This window comes from Suncus etruscus, chromosome 13, assembly GCF_024139225.1.
Source record: "Suncus etruscus isolate mSunEtr1 chromosome 13, mSunEtr1.pri.cur, whole genome shotgun sequence".
Lineage (NCBI taxonomy): Eukaryota > Metazoa > Chordata > Mammalia > Eulipotyphla > Soricidae > Suncus > Suncus etruscus.
The window spans coordinates 43744962-43770184 of record NC_064860.1 but is presented as its reverse complement, the minus strand read 5'-3'; the positions used below and the strand labels follow the sequence as shown (position 1 = coordinate 43770184).

Sequence of the window (25223 nt, the reverse complement as noted above, 5' to 3'; positions counted from 1 at the left end):
TTACCCAAAGATGCTTCTCCCTTGCAAGTTGCTGTGTCTGGCTGCAGGAATCTCTGAAGCTCCAGAGTCACTAAGACTCAAGAAGAGCCAGGAGGGAGGAAGAACATAATTGAACATTTTCATCACAGATGAGATCTCTACCTGTTAGCTTAGGAAGAATCACCTTTTCCACGATAGTTGGCAGCAGTGCAATGTCCACATCGTCTTTTTCTTGCTCTCTTTCTTCACAACCATAGAACAGCAGCGACTCGAACCACAGCATATTCTCAAAGTCTCGACATTTTGCCTACAAGACATTTCAAGTCGCCAAATAAATAAGACAGAATTTTACTGCGTCTGGCCAGAGGAAAAACAAAAGGAATTAGTTTGGATACAGCCCTCAAGCAACAAAGCACTGGACAAAAACCAGGAAGGTTTCGAAACCAGGAATTCTCTATCCCATTAAGTGAAATCAAGCCAGGAGTTCTTCCACAGTTGCTGAAGGTAGCTTGCCTTCCTGGAGAGATACTGTGAGCTACCTTCACATCTCTAGCTCCAAGTTGAAGTCTCTTCACCCTCACCCCTGCCCAGCATCATGTTTGCTCATCAGGTTTGAATTGGGAAGTCATGTACCTCCAGAGGAGTCCACGTGAGAAGCTGCAGCCGGATGAGGGGGTTGAACAACTTTGGCAAGCAAAGGCCGATGTAGGCCTCCTTGTAGGATGTATAGTACTTGGAACGCCATGCTTCAAACTGGGACTTAATGCAGTCGATGGAATAGAAGCTCTCAAGGACATCTTCAAACACTTTGCTGGACTCTTTTGAAATGCGATCTAAAAACACGCAAGCAACAAAACCCCAGAGAAAGAATCAAAATTTAGTACCTAAGATGAAAAACATGGCTGGCTCTAACATTTTCTTTGTAGCCTATTATGAAAGGAGGCTCACTAACAGGTATACTTGGGAACTGGAATTACAAAGGAGTAGGATGGGGCAGGGGAAGGAAGAGCTAAAGAGTGGGGAGTGCACTTCCTGTGCACAAGGCTGCTGGGCCCGACACCTGGCACCACATTCAGCCTCCTAAGTACTACCAGGGGTAAGTCCTGGTGGCACTGGCTGCAGCGCCCAACTCCAAAAGAAAATGAAACAGAAAAATCAAAGCGAGCAGTGACCATGGGTCAGCTTTTTTTTTTTTTGGTTTTTGGGTCACATCGGTGGTGCTCAGGGGTTACTACTGGCTCTGCACTCAGAAATCACTCCTGGCTGGAGCCGAAGAGATAGCATGGAGTTAAGGCGTTTGCCTTGCATGCAGAGGGTCAGTGGTTTGAATCCCAGCATCCCATATGGTCCCCTGAGCCTACCAGGAGCGATTTCTGAGCATAGAGCCAGGAGTAACCCCTGAGCACTGCTGGGTGTGACCCCCCCCCCCCAAAAAAAAAAATCACTCCTGGCAGGCATGGGGGACCTATACGGGATGCTGAGATTTGAATCACCGTCCATCCTTGGTCAGCTGTGTGCAAAGCAGCTTACCACTGTGCTATCTCTCCAGCCCCTGTCACCAGAATTCTTTAAATAACATCATCCTCAACAACCAGCTTAAATTTGAGGTACCAGAGAACAGTACAACTCACACAACTCTGTAGCTGGGGCCCCACATCATCACTGCCCATGAGTCACAAGAGTGGGTCATCCAAAGTGACCTGGTGACTGAAAACCAGCAGAAAAGTCTTGGGAAAGAGTGTTTACCACAGAGACCCAACTGTGCTATCTCCTGGAGACCAAGCCTCACACTACTGATAATGAGACAAGTGCACATTAATCACTCCCCCCCCCCTTTTGTTTGGTTTGTGGGATACATCTGGTCACCCTTGAAGGTCAGTGTTCAGAAGGGGCATAGGTGGTATCTGGTATCAAAGTTGTGCCAAGCATAGGAAAGGCAAGTACTTTCTCTGCTCTAGGCTCTCACAGGACCCCTGCCACCCAGGTGCAAATGGTTCAAATGAAGAATTCAGGGGACTAAGTGACAGTATAGCAAGAAGGGCATTTGCTTTGGATGTAGCAGATACAGGTTCAATCCCAGGCATCCCATAAGAGACCCAGCACTGCTGAAATGACCAAAAACAAAAAAAGAAAAAAAGATTCAGCATCTATTTCTGTTTTGGTTTTTGGGCCACACCCAGCGACGCTCAGGGGTTACTCCTGGCTCTCTGTTAGAAGTCATTCCTGTCAGGCACAGGGAACCATATGGGATGCCGGGATTCAAACCACCGTTGGTCCTAGGTTGGCCGCTTGTAAGGCAACCTCCCTACCACTGTGCTATCTCTCTGGCCCCTTAGCATCTATTTCTAATGCCGAAGCCACAACTACAAGGAGAGGAGGGGGGACCCAAGAGATAGTAGTGGGGTTAAGGCATCGCCTTGTAAGTGGCTGACTCCCTTTTGATCACCTGCAATATATAGACCCCTGAACGATACTGGGTGTGGCCTTAAAAAATCCATTCTTCCCCTCAAAAACATAAAACACACACTTGAAAATCAAATGAATAATGCATCTAAGTTCCAAATAAACAGCAAACCTTTTTCCAGATTGAAGTTGGTGATGTCAGTCGATGTTTCCTCATCATCACTGGAAAGGCCTTCGAGGTGATCTGCCATTTTGCCGGTCTGCTCTCTGGCCTGCCTACGCCGAGTCCTAAAAAACCAAAATCAAGTTCCCAAATTAGATCCAAGAGACGCCCTCTCTGCCCCTCACTCCCCACCCAACAGCCCATGTTTCCTAGGTCACCTCCTGGCCTCCCGTTCCGCAATCCGGCGCTTTGCATGCTCTTGGTACAGTGCCCGATCTCGTCCGAAGGAATCAAGATTGGGGGCCATCAGAGCTTTGTCTGTAAAACAGCAATAGTTACAATTAAAAGCCTTCCTTCGACAACCCTGAGGAAAGAGTTTGCACAGAATAAGCCATAATTCTAGCTCATCTCAACAGGACTCTGCAGTAACTGGCAAACCAGGCATTTTCTAACTCAACAAACCTCAATATTATTCTGTGCCCATAAAAAAGAAAAAAAGTAGAAAAAAAAATAAAGTTCGACATAAATGCAATTGAGCATGCTAACTACTCTCATGTGTAAGTATAAGTTCTTTCCCTTTTTCTCCCCCCCCCATTTTTTTTTTAGTTTTTGGACCACACCCAGTGACGCTTAGGGGTTCCTCTGGCTCTGTACTCTGGAATCACTCCTGATGAGGCTTGAGGATGCCCCCGGGTCTGTCACAAGAAGGCAAGCAAAGACTCCTGTGTACTCTCTCCACACCCTATGTAGACTATTTTATGCCTTACAACTTAGTTTAATAGCAAGACTATTAAAATTTAAGTTATTTGTACAAAGGCAGATTACTTTTTAAAGGAAGAATATGTTGATGATATAAAAAAAAACAGCACATTTAAGATGAGAAAAGTTTTGTTGTAGGAACTAAATAACATTTTATTTAGAGGTTTTATCTATTTTGGGTCACACCCAGTGATGCTCAGAGATTACTCCTGGCTCTATGCTCAGGAATCATCGCTGGTATTCAGGGATGCTGGGGATCGAACCCAGGTTGGCTGCATGCAAGGCAAATGCCTTACCCACTCTTGTCCTTAATTTATTCTATTTTTCTGTAATTTACTTCAAAAAAAGTCACTCTGTTGATGCTTCTAGGGAAGGGAAAGGCAGGGAGTTCTGTATACAGAAATCCTTCTTTGAACTGGCTTGGCTTAGGCCTTTCAAAGCACTACCCTTTCACAGCACAAACTTCATTTCTTATTTTCCTTCCATCTCTGTATTTTCTTGCCTCATGGGTAAGTTTTCTAGCATTAGCTTCAACCTTCCAATTTAAATTTCTCTCAGTTGCTGGTTTTTGGTTTCCAAGAGATGGTTCTTGGGATGGCCCTGTTTTACAGCACTGGCGCCTTCCACTGTCTCCCTGGGGCTGGCAGTTCTTAGAAATTGGGCTGCCACTCACTCTGTCGGTTTTTCTGGTGCTTTGCCTCTTGACTCTCCTTGAAACCTCAGTGGGGAAAGGCAACCCTCAAGTTGGAGGGAGTTTCTCAATACTAGTGCCGCAGGGACTTCGTTCCAGACTCCTAAGTCCTATTTTCACCAGAGAAGAGCCCCCCCCCCCCGAATCTCTATCACTAGTACCCTTGTTCCTCTACTGACACATCCTGATGAGACAAGCTTCAAAACGTGGGGTACAAATAAACAGACACAGCAGGGTGGGCCTCAGGATATGCTGGAATCACATACTACGTGAAAAGTATCAACTTCTGCATGGTTTCCCCTTGATCTTGGAGCGGTACGCAGCAAGCAGAAACTACAAGGAAATTCATCTTTCTACTTCACAACATACTTTGACACTACTATTCGGAAAAGTTGGCTTTTTGCTGTTTTCCATTCTTATTTCAAAACAGTTCAAACTGTTCTAAGGTCTCTGTAAAAGCTCACTAATAAAGGAGAAAGATGATTTTTAGCCCTACCCCAACATTATATATTCATTGTATACACCAATCAGGACTTAGCTAAAATAGGCCCAAACTATAATATAGATAGGACTTCTGCCGCTTTACGAGGCACTGTTGCTCACATTCATTCCTTGCTATAATATAAACATAGAAATGTTGCTATACTAATAACCAATAGCAACATGAATCTATATAGAAATAAGAACAGGTGAACTCAAGTGAAGGCCTTCCTTCTGTCTGCAGCAATAAACATAGCCACTCAAGTCACTGCTTGCATATCCATATGAAGTTTTATTTTGGTCTTCTAAAAGGAATCAAAGGAACTGGAACTTGAGCAGCCCATGTCATTCTCATCAAATCTTGGGCCATTACAAAGTATGCCCTCTGGGACAGTGTTTTTCACTTTTACATTGCTTTTTTGGTTTCCTATTCTCAATGTAAAAGCAATCATTTCATCACTGCTTCTGGATTCCATTCTAAGCCAAATGCTTCAAATTGTTTTAAAAAAAAAATGATAGGCAAGAAAATTATCTGAGAAAAATCACAGCTCACATCCCCCATTTCTCTTCCAAGAAAATGACTTCCCCTCAGAGGAACAGATTACCTGTTATCTGCCCCAGAAACCTGGCTCCATCAGGATCAAAAAGGATCAGGGAGGGCTGTGCTCATCACTTAAGTGCCTGATTCAGCGACAATTGGACTAAGACTTGGGTGCCAAAAAGAGGGAGTGGGGGATGTCAAAGCCACACATAAAGCTCACAGGGGGGCCCGACTCAGCCTGGAGGCCTTAATACCTACCACTCTAAGGTCCCCAACCCCCTTAAGGCAAACGTGAGAGGCTTTCTCAGAGATGCCACATCTGTGGTATTTCAAGGACACCCTTAAGGACACAGCATTGTTTTCAGAATCAAGAACCCAAGGGCTCGTTGCCCTTAGGTCAGCTGAGACGGGTGCTGGACATGTGGATCACTGGATCTGATCCAAGGCCTAACCCTAATCTCTGGAGATGGGTCTGAGAAGTTTACATTTATTTAAGTCAGCATCATGGACAATTTTGATGTGCCCTGCCTATTTGAGAACTCTGGCATCGGGACAAAGAGGGCATAAAATTCACAAGAAATTCATGCTAGGAAATTTCCTATCAGAGCAGCCCAGAATATAAAGGGCAATGAAAAAATGAACTGAAAAGGTTTATTTAGATTACCTGGTTTAAGGACCTCAACTAATTGTTGAGTAAGACTGCCACCCGGTCTCTCCTATCACACATCATGAAAGAACTACAAAACCAATTTCTAAATTGTCACATTATAATTTCAGAAATTATAGGCCTAGCTGACTAGTACTAAACACTAGTACCTAAGGCAAACTAGAAGGAAAAAAAAAACACCCACACAGTATTTTATTTATCTAAGGGATGAAGCTCAAAAAATCCTCTAATCTTGGCTACTACCTGCTCCCCGCTTCCCCAATTCCCCCACCCCCTAAATTTAAAATGTTTCACTATCTTTCACAGCAACAACATCAGTACTGGTATTATGAACAGGATGGAAATAGGAGCTGGAAGGATTCAATTAGGGTCAAATAGATTATAGTTTGTTCTCCCTGCCCCCTAACCCCTCAAAAAAAAAATTGTGGTTTTAAGTACAATATATATAATATATCCAAAGAACAAGAAGGTTGGTAGAATATTAGTGCATGCTTTTTGAAAAGCTCCTCCTTTGAGAAGCAGTATTTTCTTGACCACAATTCAGGTACGTGGTGTTAGTTTACATCTACCCAACACAAGAACAAAGAAACTCTCTTTTAACAAAAAAAAAAAGAAAGAAAGAAAGAAAGAAAAAGAAGAGGAAAAAAAAGAAAAGTTCTGGGTTTTCTACTTTTCAATTAGGCTGCACTAAGTAAACAAGGTTGTTTAATGAATAATAAAAACCTTCAAGATGGACTGACTTGAATGGCTTGAAAACTCCGAAGATTCATCTTTAATATCATCTTGTCGTCTTTGGACAAGGCGGGAAGCGCGCTGTTTGTACAGCTGATGCATTGCTGATTCAAGTTCATTAATCAGTGGCACCTGTAAAAATACAACACACTCCGTAACACCAAACTCCTCCGCTTCGGCCTTCCTCGAGGGGTCCACACTACTTCCGGGTTCTGAAAAAGTACCCTCTCTAGGGACAGAATTCACCAGGGCTTCCTAAGTGGGACACATAACATCACTGAGTTTGAGGATGCTTATGACAAATCACTTCTTCGTGGAGTCCACACACAGTACTATAACATCCTTTAGAATAAAATACTTGTCAAGTGTTTCAAGTCCATTCTTGACTTCCCAGCAAACATGGGCTAGCCGCTAGACCATCATTTCTGAAGTGAAGATGAAGAGCAAAAAGCTGCTGTATGCCCAATTATCTAACAAGTTCATCATTTAAACTTTCATGTTATGTGGGATTTTGAAGCTTTACTGCACTTCTTTTGGGTTTGGTTTTAAGGCCACACCTGGCAGTGCTCAGGGGATGCTCCTAGCTCCAGTGCACACTCATGGATCACTTCACAGTGGTGTTCAGGGAAATCATATGGGATAAGGAATCGAATGGAGTCAGCCACATGCAAGGCAAGCATCCTACCCAGCCTTTTACTGCTCATTTCTAAACATGAACTGCATTGTTTTTACATTAGAAGCAGGCAAATAAAGTTTCTATCACTTACTATCTAAAATCAACACAACTCAAAACTCAGGAAACTTTAACAAGACACTAATGACCATTATACATACCAGAGGAAACCAAATTCAAGTTTCCTGTTTGTCAGCATATGGAAAATAAATTCTTAAACCAAACAAACTGCAAATGGGGGAAAAGAAAAACAACACCAAACCAAACCAAATAACCAAACCGCAGGTGGAACACAGATGCCTGTCACAAAAGCCATTACCTACACTTGCATGAATCCACTATAAAGGCAGCCAAGAGAACAAGGTCAAAGGGATGGAGTTACTGCAACTGCCACACCCCAGGCAGTAATGTCCTCAAACCTGCATATTTGACAACAGAGCCCAGAGACTCTATATCATTTGTTATTCACTTTGATCGGCTTCCTAAGCGATTAGGGCTGTATCATATAACCGACACTTCCCCCTCAGTTTCTGTAAGCCCACAAGCCTTTGCTCCAGTCAGAACCACATGCTTGATATGGAATTTAACCCTTCAGCTCAGTGAGAATTCTAATGTGACCCTTTGGTTAAGTGCCTTTCCACAAAGACCAGAGAAAATGAATGCACAGTGATACTTTCTTGAATCTCTCCAAGTTCACAACTGTCACTGACTATTATTTCAGGAGCACAAAGATGATGACAATAGGGGAAACAAAACAATGGAAATGTAAAATGATCTGCAAGAACTTAAAAATCACCTTGATAACCAAAAAACACCAAAAACAAAACAAAACCAATCAACCAGTAAGGAATGCTTCTCTTTCTATGGTCTTACCCTCCAAGAGTAGTTTTACAGTATAACTAACATGAATATTCTAGTTGCTCCTAGCTAATAAGATCACAATTGATGACATATATCAGCAGCACTCTTCATTAAACTGAATGCATGTCAAAATGCCAAAATCAAAACCAATACTCCTCATTAACATAACAGCTGCCTCAATTTAAAGGACTCTGAACCTTATTAGAACACAGCTATAGATTTCTCTGGGAACAGGTGAATTGAAAAAAAAGAAGACAAACAACATATTATTTTTGTAAATTGTAAATAAATTAAAGCTATATGAAACAGTCGCCCTGCTAATAACAAGAATGGCATAATTTTGCTGATCACAACTCTGCATTTTATCCTTATCCTACCCAGACTGTTGGGCTTTTTGTCAAAAAGAAGGAAGGACGCCATTACAAGTCCCAACTCTGAGGTCAGCTTTCTGTCTGGTCCCTTCGCACTTGTCAACTTTGGCCCTGAGCTGCTGTCAGGTGCTTTGGCAGCTTCCCCAGCAATTCTGGGAAAAAGAACAAGAACACGGAAAACCCTCCAGGGTGGCCCTAAGGAATGTTGGAGCCCCCTGAATTTGCATCAGATCAGAAGGACTGGAACCATGAAAATCTATTAGGAAGCTGCAAAAAGGTGGTATTCTTTGTCAGCCACTGGTTTTAGGGGAGTGAAGTAATCAAGAGACATAGTGAAAATATGCCCTTGAACATCCTACATGCTTCAAGACTAATCCACAGTCCAGTTTAAGGAAAAATGTGTCTCCATTCAGCCTATCATTGATGGGCAGGGTACTTGAAAGCACCACAATTTAAATTTTTTCTAAGGTGAGGTTGTGGTCTAGAAATGCTTGTAAATAACTGCATCAAATATTTACTCAAAGATGAATTATTTCAGAAGTCGTCTGAGAAGGGGATTTTGTGTCAGCTAATTTTTAAAATGCAAATAATATGTGTTGGGAAAAGATGCTGTATTTCTTGCTAACTGATAATTTGGGGTAGAGGGGAAGAACCTGAAAGTAAGAGCTTAAAAGAGATTATGCCCAATGAATGGCCTCTGAAATGAATGAAGCATACTTCTTTGAAGAAAACAAGGAGCTGCAATGATGATCAATTATGTGGTGTACCCTAAGACCCACCCATTTCTGGGAGGGGTCTTAACCGGATAATAGGTGTGACCCTACCTGCAAGACCTCCCATTCCTGGGAGGGGTCGGAATAAAGTTAGATAAGCCTGGGACGAAAGGGATTCGGCCCTTTTTGTCTCTTGGCCGGCTTTTGGATCTTTGGGCCGCATGGAGCCCAAAGGGAAGATGGCTAACAGGAGATAAAATGCAGGGCTAGCAAAATATAGCTGAATGCTTAAAAGGTTGACATAGGCCACACACCTGTGGTGGCTAGGGCATAAATAAAGATGATTCTTCCTGAAGCCTGCGTGTGAGTGAGTCTTGATTACGCGGATTACCTGGGCCTGAAATTCGCCAGCTGGATGGGGATGAAGCCACGTGGCTGGGGCCTAAGCACAAAGGCCTCCATCCATCGCCATCCAGCCCCATCGTTAATTAATTAATGCAACAAATTATAGCATTACAAAAACTAATATAATCTTGTAATTGCACATATATAATTTCTTGCCAAATTTTTGTAAAAGTTCAGACCTGAACCACATAAAAGACAATGCTAAAATTCTTTAGATTCTATTAATTTGAGGCAGGCCACTAATCTGTCCTCTTATTATTAGGGCAAGACTTGCCAATGTCTTATTGAAATGTGCCTTATCATTTTCATTTTTGTTTAACAAACCCACTAACTTGCCCACAAGACATAATGCCAGTAACAAAGCAAAGATAACGAAGAGTGACTTTTTGTCACTTCTAAAAGCTCAATTCAGTGGGTATTTTCTGAGACAAAGAGCTACACATGGTCGTCTAGACCACCTTAATTTTGCCTTATTCAAAGAGATTAATATTTTTGCATTCTTACCTTTTCACTGAAACACTCAAGCAAGTCTTGGACATACCCTCGCATTTCTTGCAAAAATTTATACCGTTCACCAATACCCCCAGAAGACCCTTCTAATCTTTCAATAGCCCTGGTCGAGTCCACTCGGCTTTGCAGGTGCCGCTCATGCTGCTGTCGATTGGTTTTGTGCAATTCTTTCATGGAGTCCAACCTTAAGAACACAAAAGGATAAACAGGACACATTGACATCAGAGTCTATGGAGTCTGAATGCTTGCAATACTGTAACAATGCATTTTGTTCCACTATTAGCAGATAAAAAGCAGTTGGCCTTGCAGCTTTTCATTTGTACTGCTATTTCAAAAAATAAAAGGGGTGGGGAACAAAATAAGGAGGACAGTTTACAAATTTCATTCAATTATTTGGGAGGGGGCTACCCAAAATCTCACTATTTCCTCCCCAACCCAATTCTCGCCCTATTATTTTTTGGGGGGATAAGACAGCATATCTGGTGGTGCACAGGGCTTACTCCTGGCTTTGAAATGAGGACCATATGGGATGCTGGGGATCAAACCCAGGTCAGTTGCATGCAAGGCAAACATTCTCCCCATTGTACTATTCCCCCCCTTCCCCATATCTCGACTACTTTTTTTTTTCTTTCAGTCCAAGAGGTGCAAACTCAGAAATGTCTTCATGAGCTCATGGAGCAACATTTTTAAAGACTGTGTCCGGGCCTTGGCAGAAGCATGGAGCAAGGTGGCAGAGAGCACGGGGAAGTCAGTCAAGTCATCTTCGGCCTAGCTTTGAGAGTCTTCGTGGGCGTGTCTGCTGGCCCAAGCTATACGCTGGCTGAGGAACAGAAAGCTAGGACAGGTCTTTAAAGAGGGGATCTGCCCTACCTGTCTTTAAGCTGTTTCTTTACCAAATCAATAGTAACGGGAGTCATCTCATTACTGGGAGTTTTGAAAGGGACTGTATTATCTGATTTTTGAGATTTGGCATCAGATGATCCGTAGGCTGCGTAACTGTACGGAATGCCATATGAGGAGCCATAAGGCATCGACTGGTAGGTGTTCGGGTAGTACATGTTCACTTCAGTGGGCTGACTTGCTTGGACCTAGGGGAGAAGAGAAGGGACACATAGAAAAAATGCCACTGGAAACTGGGAAAACTATGCATTTCTAGGGAAAAACACAAGAGTAAAAGATATACCAACACTCAAACAGTCTAAGAAAGCAATGATGGCAGGCAGAGCTCTTCAAAATCCAAGTCAGGATGAATAAATCAGGGGATCACTGGATTTAAGTACTTATAAAACTGTGACAGAAGTTTATGCTGGAAGGGTTAAGTCCAAAGAGCTCAAGGCCACCGATTTATTAATGGAAGAGGAGCTGGGACTTCATAAGGTCACAGAAAAGAGGCCAAGAGGAGATTAACAGGTGGAGAGTCATGAGTCTTTCTCTCCTGGGAAACCTCAATAATCCAAAAGTACTCTCCAAACATTAGCAACAGAAAGTTTCCCCATTCACCTAACATTTCCGAGGTTGGCATTACCAAATCTATCAGAAGAGAGGGAGGGAAGGAAAGCTCCACAGGAAAGATGTCCCTGCACAACGCTGATCAAAAGATTATGGTGCATCAGCTTGAAAGGGATAGCTGTGAAGTACATCACTCAGTTCAATCCAAGGCTTCTCTAACAGCCTCCAAGAGGAGAATCCAAAAGAAGATCAAGAGGGTGAGGGTTCATGCCCCAACGAGCCAGCTTGCCTTGGGCTCAGTCTCAGACCACCAAGAAACAAAAGGGCTAGCGAGAATTGGTATCTGTCCTAAGAAGCTCTCATAATGCTGCTGTTAGAACACTTTGAAGAAGAAAGATCTAAGACACAAGAAAATTTCTCATCGCTGTGAACACAAAACTTAAGATACGTATCACTATGACTGGAAAGGGGAAGGTTTGGGCTGAGGGCTTACTCCTGGCTCAGGGGGTCGCTCCTGGTGTGGCTCAGAAAACACATGCGGTACAGGGGATCAAGTATGGGCCCTCTATTTCCAAGGCAAGAACTTTACTATCTCTCCAGCCTCAATGATCATTTTAGCAGTGCATTCATCAGATGTATGACGAAAAGCCAACCCAACAGGCAACGCTTTTAGAACCTCTTGAGGTTCTGAAATGTAAAGAAGCTCTTACCTGAGGAATATTAATTCCTTTTCTGATCTGCTCCTGCTCCCAGCGGCTGAGCTCTTCATCTTGTTCTCCAGTTACTAAAGCATCGTCATCACTCCCCTCGATCCCTAGAGCGGTGACCAGCAAAGAGTCGTGAGCCCAGAGAAGCAGTCAAGTCAGTGGGCTAACCCACTTCCTTGCACAAGATCGAAGCCCCCCAAGCTGTATGAACATGGCCCTCATACTGAAATGCAGAATGAGTTCCTGTCTCTCTCATTTGCTACTACTTCTCACAGTGACCGTCTTAACATTAGAAGCCGCAAAGCAAAAAATGGCGTAAATGCCAGAGCTGAGTCCTCAACTGTTCTAACCTCTGGAGTTAGACATCAAAGCAACAGGCAGACCAAACGCTGGAGCCTCTGCCAATTATGTAATTTCAAGCATGTGAGTAAGATTTATTAGAAAAAATGGTAATTTTTAAATTAAGCAAAACTAAAAGAAATTTATTTGTAAATATAAGACAGAGCAAAAAAATACCACCGGGCCGGGGTGGTGGCGCTAGAGGTAAGGTGTCTGCCTTGCCTGCGCTAGCCTAGGACGGACCGCAGTTCGGTCCCCCAGCGTCCCATATGGTCCTCCAAGCCAGGAGCGACTTCTGAGTGCATAGCCAGGAGTAACCCCTGAGGGTCACCAGGTGTGGCCCAAAAACCAAAAAAAAAAACAAAAAAAAAAACAAAAAAAAAACAACCACCTAGCTAACTTCATCCCAGTCACAATACTGGCCCTTGAGAAAAAAGACCTGATAAATAACAGCTTTCATAAATTGCTAGTCTTTTTTTTTGTTTTGTTTTGTTTTTTGTTTTTGGGTCACATCTGGCAATTCTCAGGGCAATGCTCCAGACTCTACGCTCAGAAATCGCTTTTGATAGGTTGGGGGATCATATGGAATGCCAGGATTGGTTATACCCAATGGTGATTGGAGACTATATGTGGCACCAGGGATTGAACCAGGTCAGATGGGTGCAATGCAAGCGCCTTCCCTGCTATACTATTGCTCCAGTCCCTAATTTTCACAAAATTATAATACTTCCTCTTCACCTATGCAAGACAGACCTCAAACATAAAACAAATCTAGTAGCAGCACATGACTGCAGTATCTGAACTTACTAAAAAGCAATATAGAGAGAGCTTACTATGATACCATTAGATGTAGTTACCTATTTCCTCAGCAATTTTCTGTCGCTGGGACTTTTCTTTCACAGAAAAAACGATGCGGCGCTTCTCATCATCATCTTCATCGTCACTGGCATCGTTCTCATCTTCCCGAACCAGGCGGCCTTTCCCAGGCTCACTATCGTGGGGAGTGAAATCCCCCAACTCCCGGGCCATCTGACGTTTCTTCCTTGCAGCATGTATAAAAGCTGCATCTGGAATTTCCCCTGGAAATATAAAGCAAAAGTAATAAAATATGGCAATAGTAGGGTATCAAGCTCCAAAAAAGCTAAGTATAATCTCCCTGAGACAACCTTGCTAAAGTGACACTCAAGTACTATTTACTGCATCTCTTTCTCAACCTGGATCTGCAATTCAACAATTTTTTTTTTTGATATTTTGGGCCACATCCAGCTTTGTTCAGGGACTACTCCTGGATAGGGCTTTCAGAAACATGTAAGGTGCCAGAGTTTGAACCCAGTTTTGCCCACAAGGTAAGACTTAACCCCCTGTATCATCTCTCAAGCCCATGTAACCCAACTATTTTAAAAAGTTAATTAGGGGTCAGAGAAAGAGCACAGCGAGTAGGGCATTTGTCTTGTACAGGCCAAGCTGGGTTCTATCCCAGGCATCCCTCATGGTCCAGAGCCTGCCAGGAGTGATCCCTAAGTATAGAGCCAGGAGTAAGCCCTGAGTAATATTGCATGTGGCCACCCCCCCTTAAAAAAACAAACAAACAACACCTGAATAACCAGTGAATCTATCTGTAAAATACCTCTTCCTAAAAAGAAAGAAAATATGAAAACATAAAACTCATTTATATCCATTATAGTTTTGCTCTTTGGAGAGTTTAGGGTTGGGGGTTGCACCAAATTGTATTCCTGGTTCTGTTCTCAGGCTACTCTGTATGGTGCTGGGAAACAAACCTTGATAGGTCACATGCAATGCAAGCACTTTACTCCCACCCACTAGATGTGCTTTTCTTGCTTTTCTTGTTGTTTGGTTGCTTTTAATAGCAAGTCTAAAAAAGTGAGTCTGAAGTTGGAGTGGATAGGGCATTTGCCTTGCATGTAGCCAACCCAGGTTCAATCCCCAACATCCCATATGCACCGCCAGGAGTGATTCCTGAGTAACCTAGAAGGCCACCAGGTGTGGCCCCCAAACCAAAAAAGTGAGAGTCAGGTCAGAGAGATAGTACAGCAGGGCAGCTTTACACACTGCTGTTTTGGGTTTGATCAAGGTGATCCATATGGTCCATGACCTGCAGAAGAAATTCCTGAGTGTGGAGCCAGGAATAAACCTGAGCAAGTTGGGTGCAAAACCCCCACCAACAAAAGAAAGGGAAATAAAAGCTAATTCAACCTACAATATACAATTTAGTATTCATTCACTTAAAGTCCCATTGCTTTGATCACAAGATTGGCTGTCTGAAGATGAACTTGCCAAGTTGAGGTGTTCCTACTTTTCACTCGACAAGGAAAAGGCAAAGGCAACAAAGAAAGAAGACAGGGGCCGGGAAGGTGGCGCTAGAGGTAAGGTGTCTGCCTTGCAAGCGCTAGCATAGGACGGAAAGCAGTTCGACCCCCCGGCGTCCCATATGGTCCCCCCAAGCCAGGGGCGATTTCTGAGCGCATAACCATTGACCCCTGAGCGTCAAACGGGTGTGGCCCAAAAACCAAAACCAAAACAAAACAAAAAACCAGAAAGAAGACGGCAGAAATAGCACTAAACTAACTTCTTCCTTAATGAAGCATTTGCAAACACGTACCTGGCCGGAGGACATTCAGGGAAGACAAAGCATTTGAAAAAGCTCCGCCAGCCTTGGGCTTCTCTTCCTCCTTCTCGCTTTCCATATCCATCTCCTCGTCCCCAGGTTCACTGATGATAGCCCCATCTTCTGGATTGGCCTCTTTAACATGCCCCACTTTGTCCAGTAGCGGCTCACCTACAGTGTTAGAAAGTAATTTAAACACATCGCGACATAAAAAACTGACCAGCGAGGTATATTTTGAGTTTGAACATGAACTATTTTATAATTATTACTAAACTACCTTTTCAAACCACTGCTGTATGGAAATGGAACATGACAACAGCCATAAAGAGATGAAACAGCAAAGGGGCTGCACAGCTCCCCCACCCAAGGTGACAGGAGAGGCTCTTAAGTACTGGATTAAAGGCAACTGTCCTGCTTTCAGATTGCATAGATGTGAAACAGTTAAGTTTCATTCTATATAGCAGTCACTCCTGTGCGTGCAGGAGCTTTCTTCTACTGTGACACAGGTACCCAGACGAGTCCCCTGAATGTGATAATCAGAACCTCTCTTTGCCCTGCCAGAAGGCGCGCATCCTCAACTTGGAGCCTGCCTGCTCACCCCGCAGCCATGGCCGAAAGCTTCATGGCCTAGGGTTCCAGAATCAAAGAGACAAGATAGAGACAAAGAAGTCGGGGGGCACACACTAGAGTCCAGAGGTCATCACTCCATTTTGTTTGTGGGAGGCTGCACATCACAACCAGTCAAGTTCAGGAAACTGCATGATGATGCTGGGGATCAACCGCGAAAACCTTCCGTATGAACCTCTCCATGGAGCCACACTCCAGCCCCCTGCACTGTTCCATCTGCCCCTTCATCATTAGATTTGTACCTCACACAAAGTAGCTGGCTTCTAATTAGTTCTATTAGCCCACTTATGGCACAGGCTAAACTTGAGGAAAAAATGTGTTTACTCCAAAGCACTGAACCTGGCAATACATTCAACAGGAAGATGAAAACAAGCTTGTTCTGAAATATTCATCTCCATCAAAACAGCTTCCCAGAAAACAGTCCCTCTGATCCTCAAAACATTCCCCCTTCTCATCGGCCACAATTTTACTAATATCTAGGTCACTGTGTTAGTTGGTTCCTTTGTTTTGCTTTCCTCCAATTTCCAAATACTGTGAGGGCCATACCTAGGTATTTCCAAACAACCCAGACTCCCTTCTATAAACATGCAAATGACATGAGATTTAAAAACATAGGAAGTTGGATGGAGCAGAAAACCCTAGTCCCTTCTGCTCTACTACATCATGTTTCAGAACTGACTGTGAGAATTGGGCAAATCACCTTGAGCAGAAAATAGTTTCTGCCTAATTGAAAGATCTGACTGTCGAATGAAGTTCTTAAGTATCTGCTGCTTATGAAGCAAGTGTTAGGAAAGTGTGGGGGCAGCTGCGACTTGGGAAGGGCTCATCCTTCCACTTCAAGATGCCAAGTACAGGGGTTAAGGACCTTTGCCTTGTACACAGCAGGCTCCAGTTCCATCCCCAGCACCCCACCTGGTTCCCCCCAATACCAGCATGAATGACCGCTGAGCAAATGATCAGTGAGTGGGCGGTGAGTTGTGATAAGAGAGGTTCACCCACGAGAGAGCTAGAAACTGCATCCTTGCTTCAATCCCTAAACTCACCAGGAAACTGGCCTTTTACAGTTCTCTTTTCTTTATGGTGTTGTTTTGCTTTTGGGCCACACAAGGTGGTGTTCAGGACTTACTCCTGGCTCTTACACCTGGCTCAGACCAGGTGATGGTCTCGATCAGCATTTGCCACATGCCTCACCATTTTGGCAGCCCACTGAATCTGGCGATGCTAAAGCCTCAGTGGATACTAAAAATTCATTAAATCTCCCCACAATTCATCTTTAACCCTAAAACTCTATTTCCTCTACAAATCATTCACCTTATGCTGTCAGGCGTACTTGCTCAGAAATTACTCGTGGCAGTGCACAGCAAACCACCTGGGATGCCAGGGATCCAACCTGAGTCGACCACATGCAAGGTAAGTGTCATACTGCTGTTCTGCTGTTCTGGCTCTTTCTGGTCTCATATTTTCCTGACCTTTCTTGTACCATTTCCCTGTCCAAAGTCAATTCTGGATAATGGTTTGGGGGAAAATGAGGCAGTTTCCCCCACAGTAAGATAATGGGTTCCCCTAAAAAAAATAGTCCTCTCCCACTTGTTGATCCTAACTCTGCTTGTCATGGGAGTATTCATTCTCTGTCACTCTGGCAAAAATGCTCAAACTTGACTTTTCAATCCAAAGCTGAAGCACATTCAGCACACCTTTACTTCCCTTGTGATGTTTCCCCTTCATTCTTTCTTTCCACTACTTCTCCCATATGGAAAGTAAACATTTTAAATGTGTCTTCACAAACCCAGCTTTAGTGGGTAAACTCTGGTCCTTGCACATGCTCACTGCTCTAGGCCGCTTCATGCTCAGACCAGGTGAAGGTCTCTCTCTCTCTTTTTTTGGGGGGGGGCGGGGCCACACCCTGCGGTGCTCAGGGGTTACTCCTGGCTGTCTGCTCAGAAATAGCTCCTGGCAGGCACGGGGGACCATATGGGACACTGGGATTCGAACCAACCACCTTTGGTCCTGGATCAGCTGCTTGCAAGGCAAACGCTGCTGTGCTATCTCTCCGGACCCCAGGTGAAGGTCTCAATCAGCATTTGCCACATGCCTCACCATTTGGGCAGCCCATTGAACCCAGAAACGCTAAAGCCTCAGTGGATACTAAAAATCCATTAAATCTCCCAACAATTTATCTTTAACCCTTAAACTCTATTTCCTCTACAAGCCATTCACCTTGTGCTATCAGGCATATTTGCTATTTTCTGAAAGTCTTTCCATCTTTTGGAACTTTCATGATCAAAGATCCATTTTCAAATGTCATTTTGCCTGTAAAGTCTTACTTCATCTGTCTCTAAAGACTACCCTTGCAATCACTACCATAAACTGAACTTCTTGCCAAACAAACACCATACGCTTTAAGGTGACTTACCTTTCTAAGAAGACTGTATACTTAGGAAGCAATGACATACTTTCTCCCTATTATGATTGCAGCACAGAAAAGAGATAATTAGATCTTTAACTCCACAGGGAGGGAAAAGAATGTCCCAAGGCCCCTGTACAAGAATAACAGAGCCCAGAGCCTGTAGTGGACCCACTTTCCTGGAGAAGAGGTTAGAGAGGAAGGAGTTGGTGAGGATCTTCTTCAGAGGGGGCTTTGGCCATCCAGACAACAACTCCCACAGCTGAGCAGTGGAGTATCAACGTCAAACTCAGAGCATTCTTTTTTTTTTCGGGCCACACCCGTTTGATGCTCAGGGGTTACTCCTGGCTAAGCACTCAGAAATTGCCCCTGGCTTGGGGGGAACCATATGGGACGCTGGGGGATCGAACCACAGTCCCTCCTTGGCTAGTGCTTGCAAGGCAGACACCTTACGTCTAGCGCCACCTCGCCGGCCCCACTCAGAGCATTCTTACAACAGTTCTCTCAGGACTGAAATCAACTGTGAGAAGGTCACCCAAGCACTAGAAAATCTGTTTCTCTCACACACAAACCCAGAATCTACAGAGTAGATTAGAAACATTCCAGGAATGGGGATACTTTCTAAAAACGCAATGGTCAGAATTAAATCACAGAACTGCCATTTTTGAACCCGACAGGGCAGAAACAGTTGAAGGAGAGTTCAAAAACTTTTTGTTGGGCATTTCTAAAGAAACCTATCAATTAGCTCAGTCGGTACTTACTGTCGGCTGATGAGTTGAGTTCTGTCTTAATCTTCGATTTTTCAAGATCTTCTTTGTATTCTTTCTTAAGCAATTTTACTATCTTTTTACTATAACTTGATTTCTTCACTTTAAAAACTTCTTCATTTTCTTGAAAGAGAAATTAAACGAGATCTGTAGCAATCGTTGCCAATTGGAGAGTCTTCCCTTCTAATATTTGCCTTACATGCAGATGAATGACACACTCACATACAATCACACATCACTTGAAAATCATTTCAAACCTCCAGCCTACCAAGTAATAAAGCCAACTTTGTAAATCCGCAGCAATGCACATGTGATACCCTTTGTTTTGGGGGTCACTTCTGGTGGTGCTCGCAGGAGGACACTATGTGGTGCTGAGAAAACCAATCAGGGTCAGTAGCGTGCAAGGCAGGCGGCTATTTTTTTTTTTTTTTTTTTTTGATTTTTGGTTTTTGGACCACACCTGGCCACACTCTGTGGTTACTCCTGGCTCTGTGCTCAGAAATCGCTCCTGGCAGGCTCGGGGGACTATATGGTATGCTGGGGATCAAACCCGGGTCTATCCCAGGCTGGCTGCGTTCAAGGCAAATGCCCTATCTGCTGTGCTATCGCTCGGCCCAAGGTAGGAATCTTAAGTCATCTCTATGTTATCTACCCAGCCTTTCCCCAGAATAACCCACATCATTACTGAACAATAAGATATCAGAAACAAAGTATCTAAGAGTTTTCACTTTGTATATATTTTTTTTATCTGGTGCCACTTTTGAACCGTCAAGTCTGCTGCAAGAGTATCTCTTGCACAGTGGGAATAAGGCCTTGTGTGCAGTGGCCAGTCATGGTTAGGATCCCCAGCACAAGGGGTCTCCTGAGCCTGACCATGAGTAGTCTTTAAGGGCTTCCAGGTGTGGTCTCTAACTTCCAAAATGTGATACAAACAAACCAAAAAACAAAAACAAAAAAAACAAAAAAACACAACCTCAGTGTCAAGTCTGGGTAACTCTGTAACATTACAACTTGACACATACTGTTAAAGACTAAGCTGAGAGCACGTAGTTACTTTTCAAAAATAAATTTCACCAGAAATTTTATAAAGTACCGATCAATCCCTGCACCACTGAAACCGAAAAATGCCTGCACTCCTTCTGGAAGAAAATGAAAACTGCCAGAAATCTGCCAAAAATACTTTGCTGGAATCTAAACCCATGGTTTCCAGAGTTCTGATTTCTTTTTTCAAAAGTGACTGGAAGTTTCTATCAACATTCAACCGGGAGCGAAAAGGTCTTACTACCCACCATCATAAATAGGTCCAACTGCAAGAGTGGGGGACAGGACACGCCGGTGCAGTGAACCCCGCAGGCGCAGCAGCCATCGTGGAGTGTGTGTGTGTGTGTGTGTGTGTGTGTGTCAACTTTAGTGCTCCCTGGAGCACCCCCTAAGAGTCACGTTGAAAAACAATAAAAAAGCAAACCATCCAACCCACCAAAAAACGGGGTGCATCAGAAGGGCGAATCCATCCCCAAAGGGGGGAGCACCCCCATGCACAAGAGGGCGACCAAGAGGAGGAGACGGGCTGCCGGAGCAGAAGGCCGGGGGCGGGGACAGATGTGCAAGCGGGTTCGGGGACGCGGGAAGCCAACTGTGGGGTGCCTGGGGGGCCGGGGCGTGGGCGGTTACCTTCCTCCTCGTCCTGGAAGCTCAGGAGACTGGCCCGGGCCACCTCTTTGTTCTCGCGCGGCCTTTTGCGCGGCTTCAGCCCATTGCCGGGCTCTGCACCCCCGGGGAAGCCGCCCCCGGCTTCGACCCCCGGGCCTGGGGCGATCGCGGAAGGCGGCGGCGGCGGCGGCGGCTGCGGGCCCGGGCCTAGGAGCGACGACTCCCCCGCGGGGACCCTGTCGCCGCCACCGGGGCCGCCCGGCTCTTCGCCGGTGCCCGGCGGCGGCAACAGCAACGGCGGCGGCTGCTCCTGCTCCTCCTCGCGCTCGCGCTCCTCCTCCTCCGAGTCATTCCGCTTGCGCACGTTCACTCGCCGGGCTTTTCGGAACATTGCCGCCGCCGCCGCCGCCGCCGCCGCCCCGCACGCCGCTCACGGCCCGGCCACCCGGGCACAGAGTGGGAGCCCAGCCCGCGACGGCGCAAGCGCGCTTCCGCCGAGTTGCTCCCCCCTCACCCCCCGCCCCGCCGGGTCGGGCCCCAGTACGCCTGCGCGCGCTCTCTTTCTCGCTTCGGGGAGAGAGAGAAACCGCGGCCCTTCTCGCGAGAAGTAGGCGTTCTGCACTGGCCTCTATCGGCTCGGAGAACTCATTACAGGCTGCTAGCCGATAGGTAGCAGAGAGGATCATAGAGACGAAAAGCTAGAGGACGCTTCTCGCTCGTCCCTCCGAGCTGCTGCAGTGCGGCTTCCGCGTTTACGCGCCGTCTGTCACATGACGGAGCCTCCCGCCAAGTGCTGGAGGGACAAATAAATGCAGGACGGAAGGGGGAGGGTGTAGGGGGCCGGAGAGATAGCATGGAGGTTGGGCGCTTGACTTGCATGCAGAAGGACGGTGGTTCGAGTGGTGACATCCCATATGGTCCCCCGAGCCTGCCAGGAGCGATTTCTGAGCGTAGAGCCAGGAAAAATCCCTGAGTGCAGCCGGTGTGACCCAAAAACCAAAAAAAGAAAAAACAAAGGGGTGTGTGTGGGGAGTTGCAGACGCTGGGTGAGGAGCCCTAAGGTGCTGTCGGGTTTGGGAAGGAAGGTGGCTTGCGAGGAGGAAGAAACTAAATTGCTCTCTCTTCTCTCTCGTTCACTAATTGCACTCTGTATGTCGCTTCTGGGCACCTGTCAAAGCGTGGAATTTCATAAGACAGAGCGCGGCTTACCTGTCTATGATCACCCAAGCCTGCCAGAGGGATAATCCCTGAGCTGCAGAGCCAGGAGAGGGCCCTGACCACTGCCGAATGTTGTCCCCTCCAAAACCAATATCATCATCATCATCATCATAAATGTTAAAACCCAATCAAAACCTGGAATTTCATTTCCGACATATTCCCGTATTGTCTGTTGGTTTGTTTTTGGGTTTTAGGTCACACCGGGTGAGGCACAGGGGTTACTCCTTGCTATGTGCTCAGAAATCCATATGGGACATCGGAGGGATCGAACAGAGGTCCGTCCTAGATTAGCTCGTGCAAGGCAAAGCACCACTGCTGTTCTGTCAAGCTCCCTTTTGCTATGACAAGGAAAGGCAGAGTACTTCGGAAAGAATTTTGGGTTTGCCAGGGTTCTATGAGAAACAGAGAATTTCATTGGCAAAAAAAGAAATAAAAAGTGAGTGATGTGTCCCATTTCAGATCTATGTCACTTGAGTAACAGTCTTTGCTTTATTCCCTGGACTGACCTAACCGGGTCCCTACCTGGAAGCTGGACTCTCCATGCTTTAAGTAGCATCTTTAAACTATTTATTTGAGGAAAGGGAGGGAGGGAGGGAGCAAGTGTTGTGGGGGAAGTTTTCCCAAGTCTAGATCTGGTTCATCTAGGATCAATTTGTCCAGAGTATCCTTCAAAGACATTGGATGAATTACATAAACCCAACCCAAATATGCTTATTTTTATGAGCTTCGTTTCTTTCTTTCTTTCTTTTTTTTTTTTAACAGTGTACTGTAGTGCGCTTTTAGCTTAACAAATTGGAGCTTGGTTCACAGTAGCCTGTCTGGCCCAGCTGCAGAGTGATCCATTGTTGGAATGTATCCAGTACCATAAAAACTGGTGTTTAGGCCCGGAGAGATAGTACAGCGGCGTTTGCCTTGCAAGCAGCCGATCCAGGACCAAAGGTGGTTGGTTCGAATCCCGGTGTCCCATATGGTCCCCCGTGCCTGCCAGGAGCTATTTCTGAGCGACAGCCAGGAGTAACCCCTGAGCACTGCCGGGTGTGACCCAAAAACAAAACAAAACAAAAAAAAACTGGTGTTTAAGACGTTATTTTCAGTCTTGCTATAAACTTTAAAAAATGGTTCTATTTGTAGAAGGAACTAGAATAGGAACAACTAGATTCCAATGTATGCTTTTATAATTTTTTTTAGCAGCGCTCAGGCTTACTTCTGGCTCTACACCCAGGAATTTCTCCTGGCATTGCTTGGGATGCCAAAAATTGAACCCAGGTAAGCCATGCAGGCAAGTGCTCTACCTGCTGTACTATCTCTCCAATCTCTCCAACCTCTAATTTTGTTCATTCTTACTCCTCCTATTACCTATTTGCTTCCATCAACCTGTCCACATTTTACTGTATTTAAGTTCCAAATGTAAGCTGAAACCCCCAAGCTAATCAAGAATTTCTGTGCTGCTGATTTTCTTTTTCTGTGACTTGACTTGAGAGAAGCCTACCAGGACTCACTTTTGGAAACAAGGTAAATAAATAATAAAGAGCTCAGCTAAGAGTCACCTACCTCAACCACACCTTCCATTTAGCAGGAAAAGCTAACAACAACTTGCTTCCATTTTACTTGCATTACATAGCAGTTCTATTCTGACTGCTCGGCACTGATTTAAGTTTAGATTCCACTCAAGTGTTATTAGGGAAATCGAACTCCAACTACCAGGACAAAAATCCCAACTGTGCTTGGACTGGCTGTGACACGGAGCCAAAGACGGATCTCAGTAACACAAGGAGTACAAAGAGCAGAATGTGTGTATTGGTATCTGGGCCTAAAATTTCCAAAAGGTCTTTCTCTATAAAAGTAGAGATGGAAAAAAAAGTAGAGATGGAAGATGGATCAAAGGGAAAACCCTTGCCATTGAAAACAGAAGCAAGATATTGAAATACAAATATATATAAATGATATACATGAATCAATTCCACTCATTAAAGAACAAAGGTCAATACTTAAGTTACCTTGCTCTGCATGCAAGCCAAAGGTCTTTCTACTAGAAGTTGGAAATGTAGTGGATATTAAATTTCCTGAAATGAAATAGCCACTTTTGTTGCTTATTCAAACCTCATTATTTAGAAAATGCTTCTGTATCGCTTCTTGGCCTTTTGGCTAATATCAAGTGTAGTATCTGTTCTTATCAGTTTAATATCTGATATGTCCTCTATCTGAGGAAAATATATTAAATGGGTTTTTGGAGCTGGGAGTCGGAAGAGGAGCTTGCTCCGTCCGCTCCGTGCATCGACCTGGTATTGCAGTACCTCCAGGAACAGTGCACCAGAAAAAAAAAAATGCTTCTGTGTATTGGTTATTAAACCAGCTAATTCATTTAGTGAATATAGTATGTCTTCATCATTTGATATGAAACTTCTAGCATTCTGGGAAGAAAAGACAGCTTTTATAGAACAAAACAATAATTTTGCTTGAACAAATGGATTCATTCTTGAGGGGAGTTAGACCAGACCCAGCTGACTCTGTGCTCAGAGAGTAATTCCTGACAATGCTCAGGAGGTCATATAGTGCCTGAGAACTGATCTAGATTGGTCATATATAAGGCAAGTCCCTTAAGTCCTGTACTATAGATCAATCCGAGGTCAGTCATATGTTACGTAGTTAAGTATCTTACCTGCTGTGATATCTCTCGAGCCCCTAGGTTGGTACTTTTTTTTTACAGCTCCCTTTCTAAGCAATCATTCTGATTAACTTATTTTTTTATGCCAACAAATTGTGAGCTGACATGAATTCATTGACCCATAAACTCAGACCAAACCGACAAACCAGTTTGTTGGCTGGTTTCTATCTTAGATTCTGTAGACAATGATTACCAAATTCTATAAACCTGGCCAAAGGTTCCCCTGATCAGCTTCCAAGTGAGTCTAATACAGACCTTTTAATCATGTATGGTCATAGCCAAATATCTTTTGAGGGTGAGAAATGGCCTTTATCTTGAGCCTATCTTTCCTTTTACACATTAAGGTACTAAAATCATCAACTTCTTTCTAAAATAGAATTATCCAATAGTAATTTTATCTTATTTATTTATGTATTTATTTATTTTGATTTTGGGTCACACCCAGAGGTGCTCAGGGGTTACTCCTGGCTTTGTGCTCCACCACTGCAAAAAGCCACAGTACGCTATATTTTCTCTTTAATACCTTAGTGCAATATGTGTCAACCAGATGAAGAATCAAATGATATGAAAGGTTATAATATAGGATCAGTGGAATGAAATGTATAGATAGAACTAAAAAAATTATTTAAAATGAATAAGTATTCCAGAGAATATTTATTTGATGAATGAATATTGAATGAATAAATATTCATGCTACAATATTTAATAAATAAATCAATAATATTGAATGAATAATTATTGAATAATATTTGATCATTGATTTCATCAGTGAAACATTTACAACTCTCAGTCATTACCTAGCTGCAGTTTAAAAATACTTGAG

General features: G+C 44.2%; 1 protein-coding gene and 1 non-coding gene across 2 annotated transcripts in view; one reads left to right on the top strand and one right to left on the bottom strand.

Moving 5' to 3' along the window:
- Positions 1–20963, bottom strand: part of PAXBP1 (PAX3 and PAX7 binding protein 1) — a 33459-nt gene extending 12496 nt beyond the window's left edge. The window contains exons 1-12 of the mRNA XM_049785758.1: positions 20539–20963; positions 18862–18990; positions 15064–15240; positions 13301–13522; positions 12108–12211; positions 10819–11036; positions 9943–10132; positions 6424–6547; positions 2764–2863; positions 2555–2670; positions 613–812; positions 142–286 (exon numbers count right to left, since the gene is read on the bottom strand). Coding sequence (XP_049641715.1) covers positions 142–286; positions 613–812; positions 2555–2670; positions 2764–2863; positions 6424–6547; positions 9943–10132; positions 10819–11036; positions 12108–12211; positions 13301–13522; positions 15064–15240; positions 18862–18990; positions 20539–20908 — 2095 coding nt within the window. The 5' untranslated portion in view covers positions 20909–20963. The remainder of the gene's footprint in view (positions 1–141; positions 287–612; positions 813–2554; positions 2671–2763; positions 2864–6423; positions 6548–9942; positions 10133–10818; positions 11037–12107; positions 12212–13300; positions 13523–15063; positions 15241–18861; positions 18991–20538) is intronic.
- Positions 20964–23860: 2897 nt separating this feature from the next.
- On the top strand, positions 23861–24051 carry LOC126026499 (U2 spliceosomal RNA). Its single transcript, XR_007501745.1, has one exon. It is a non-coding gene; the product is annotated as a U2 spliceosomal RNA (small nuclear RNA).
- The last annotated feature ends 1172 nt before the right edge of the window (positions 24052–25223 follow it).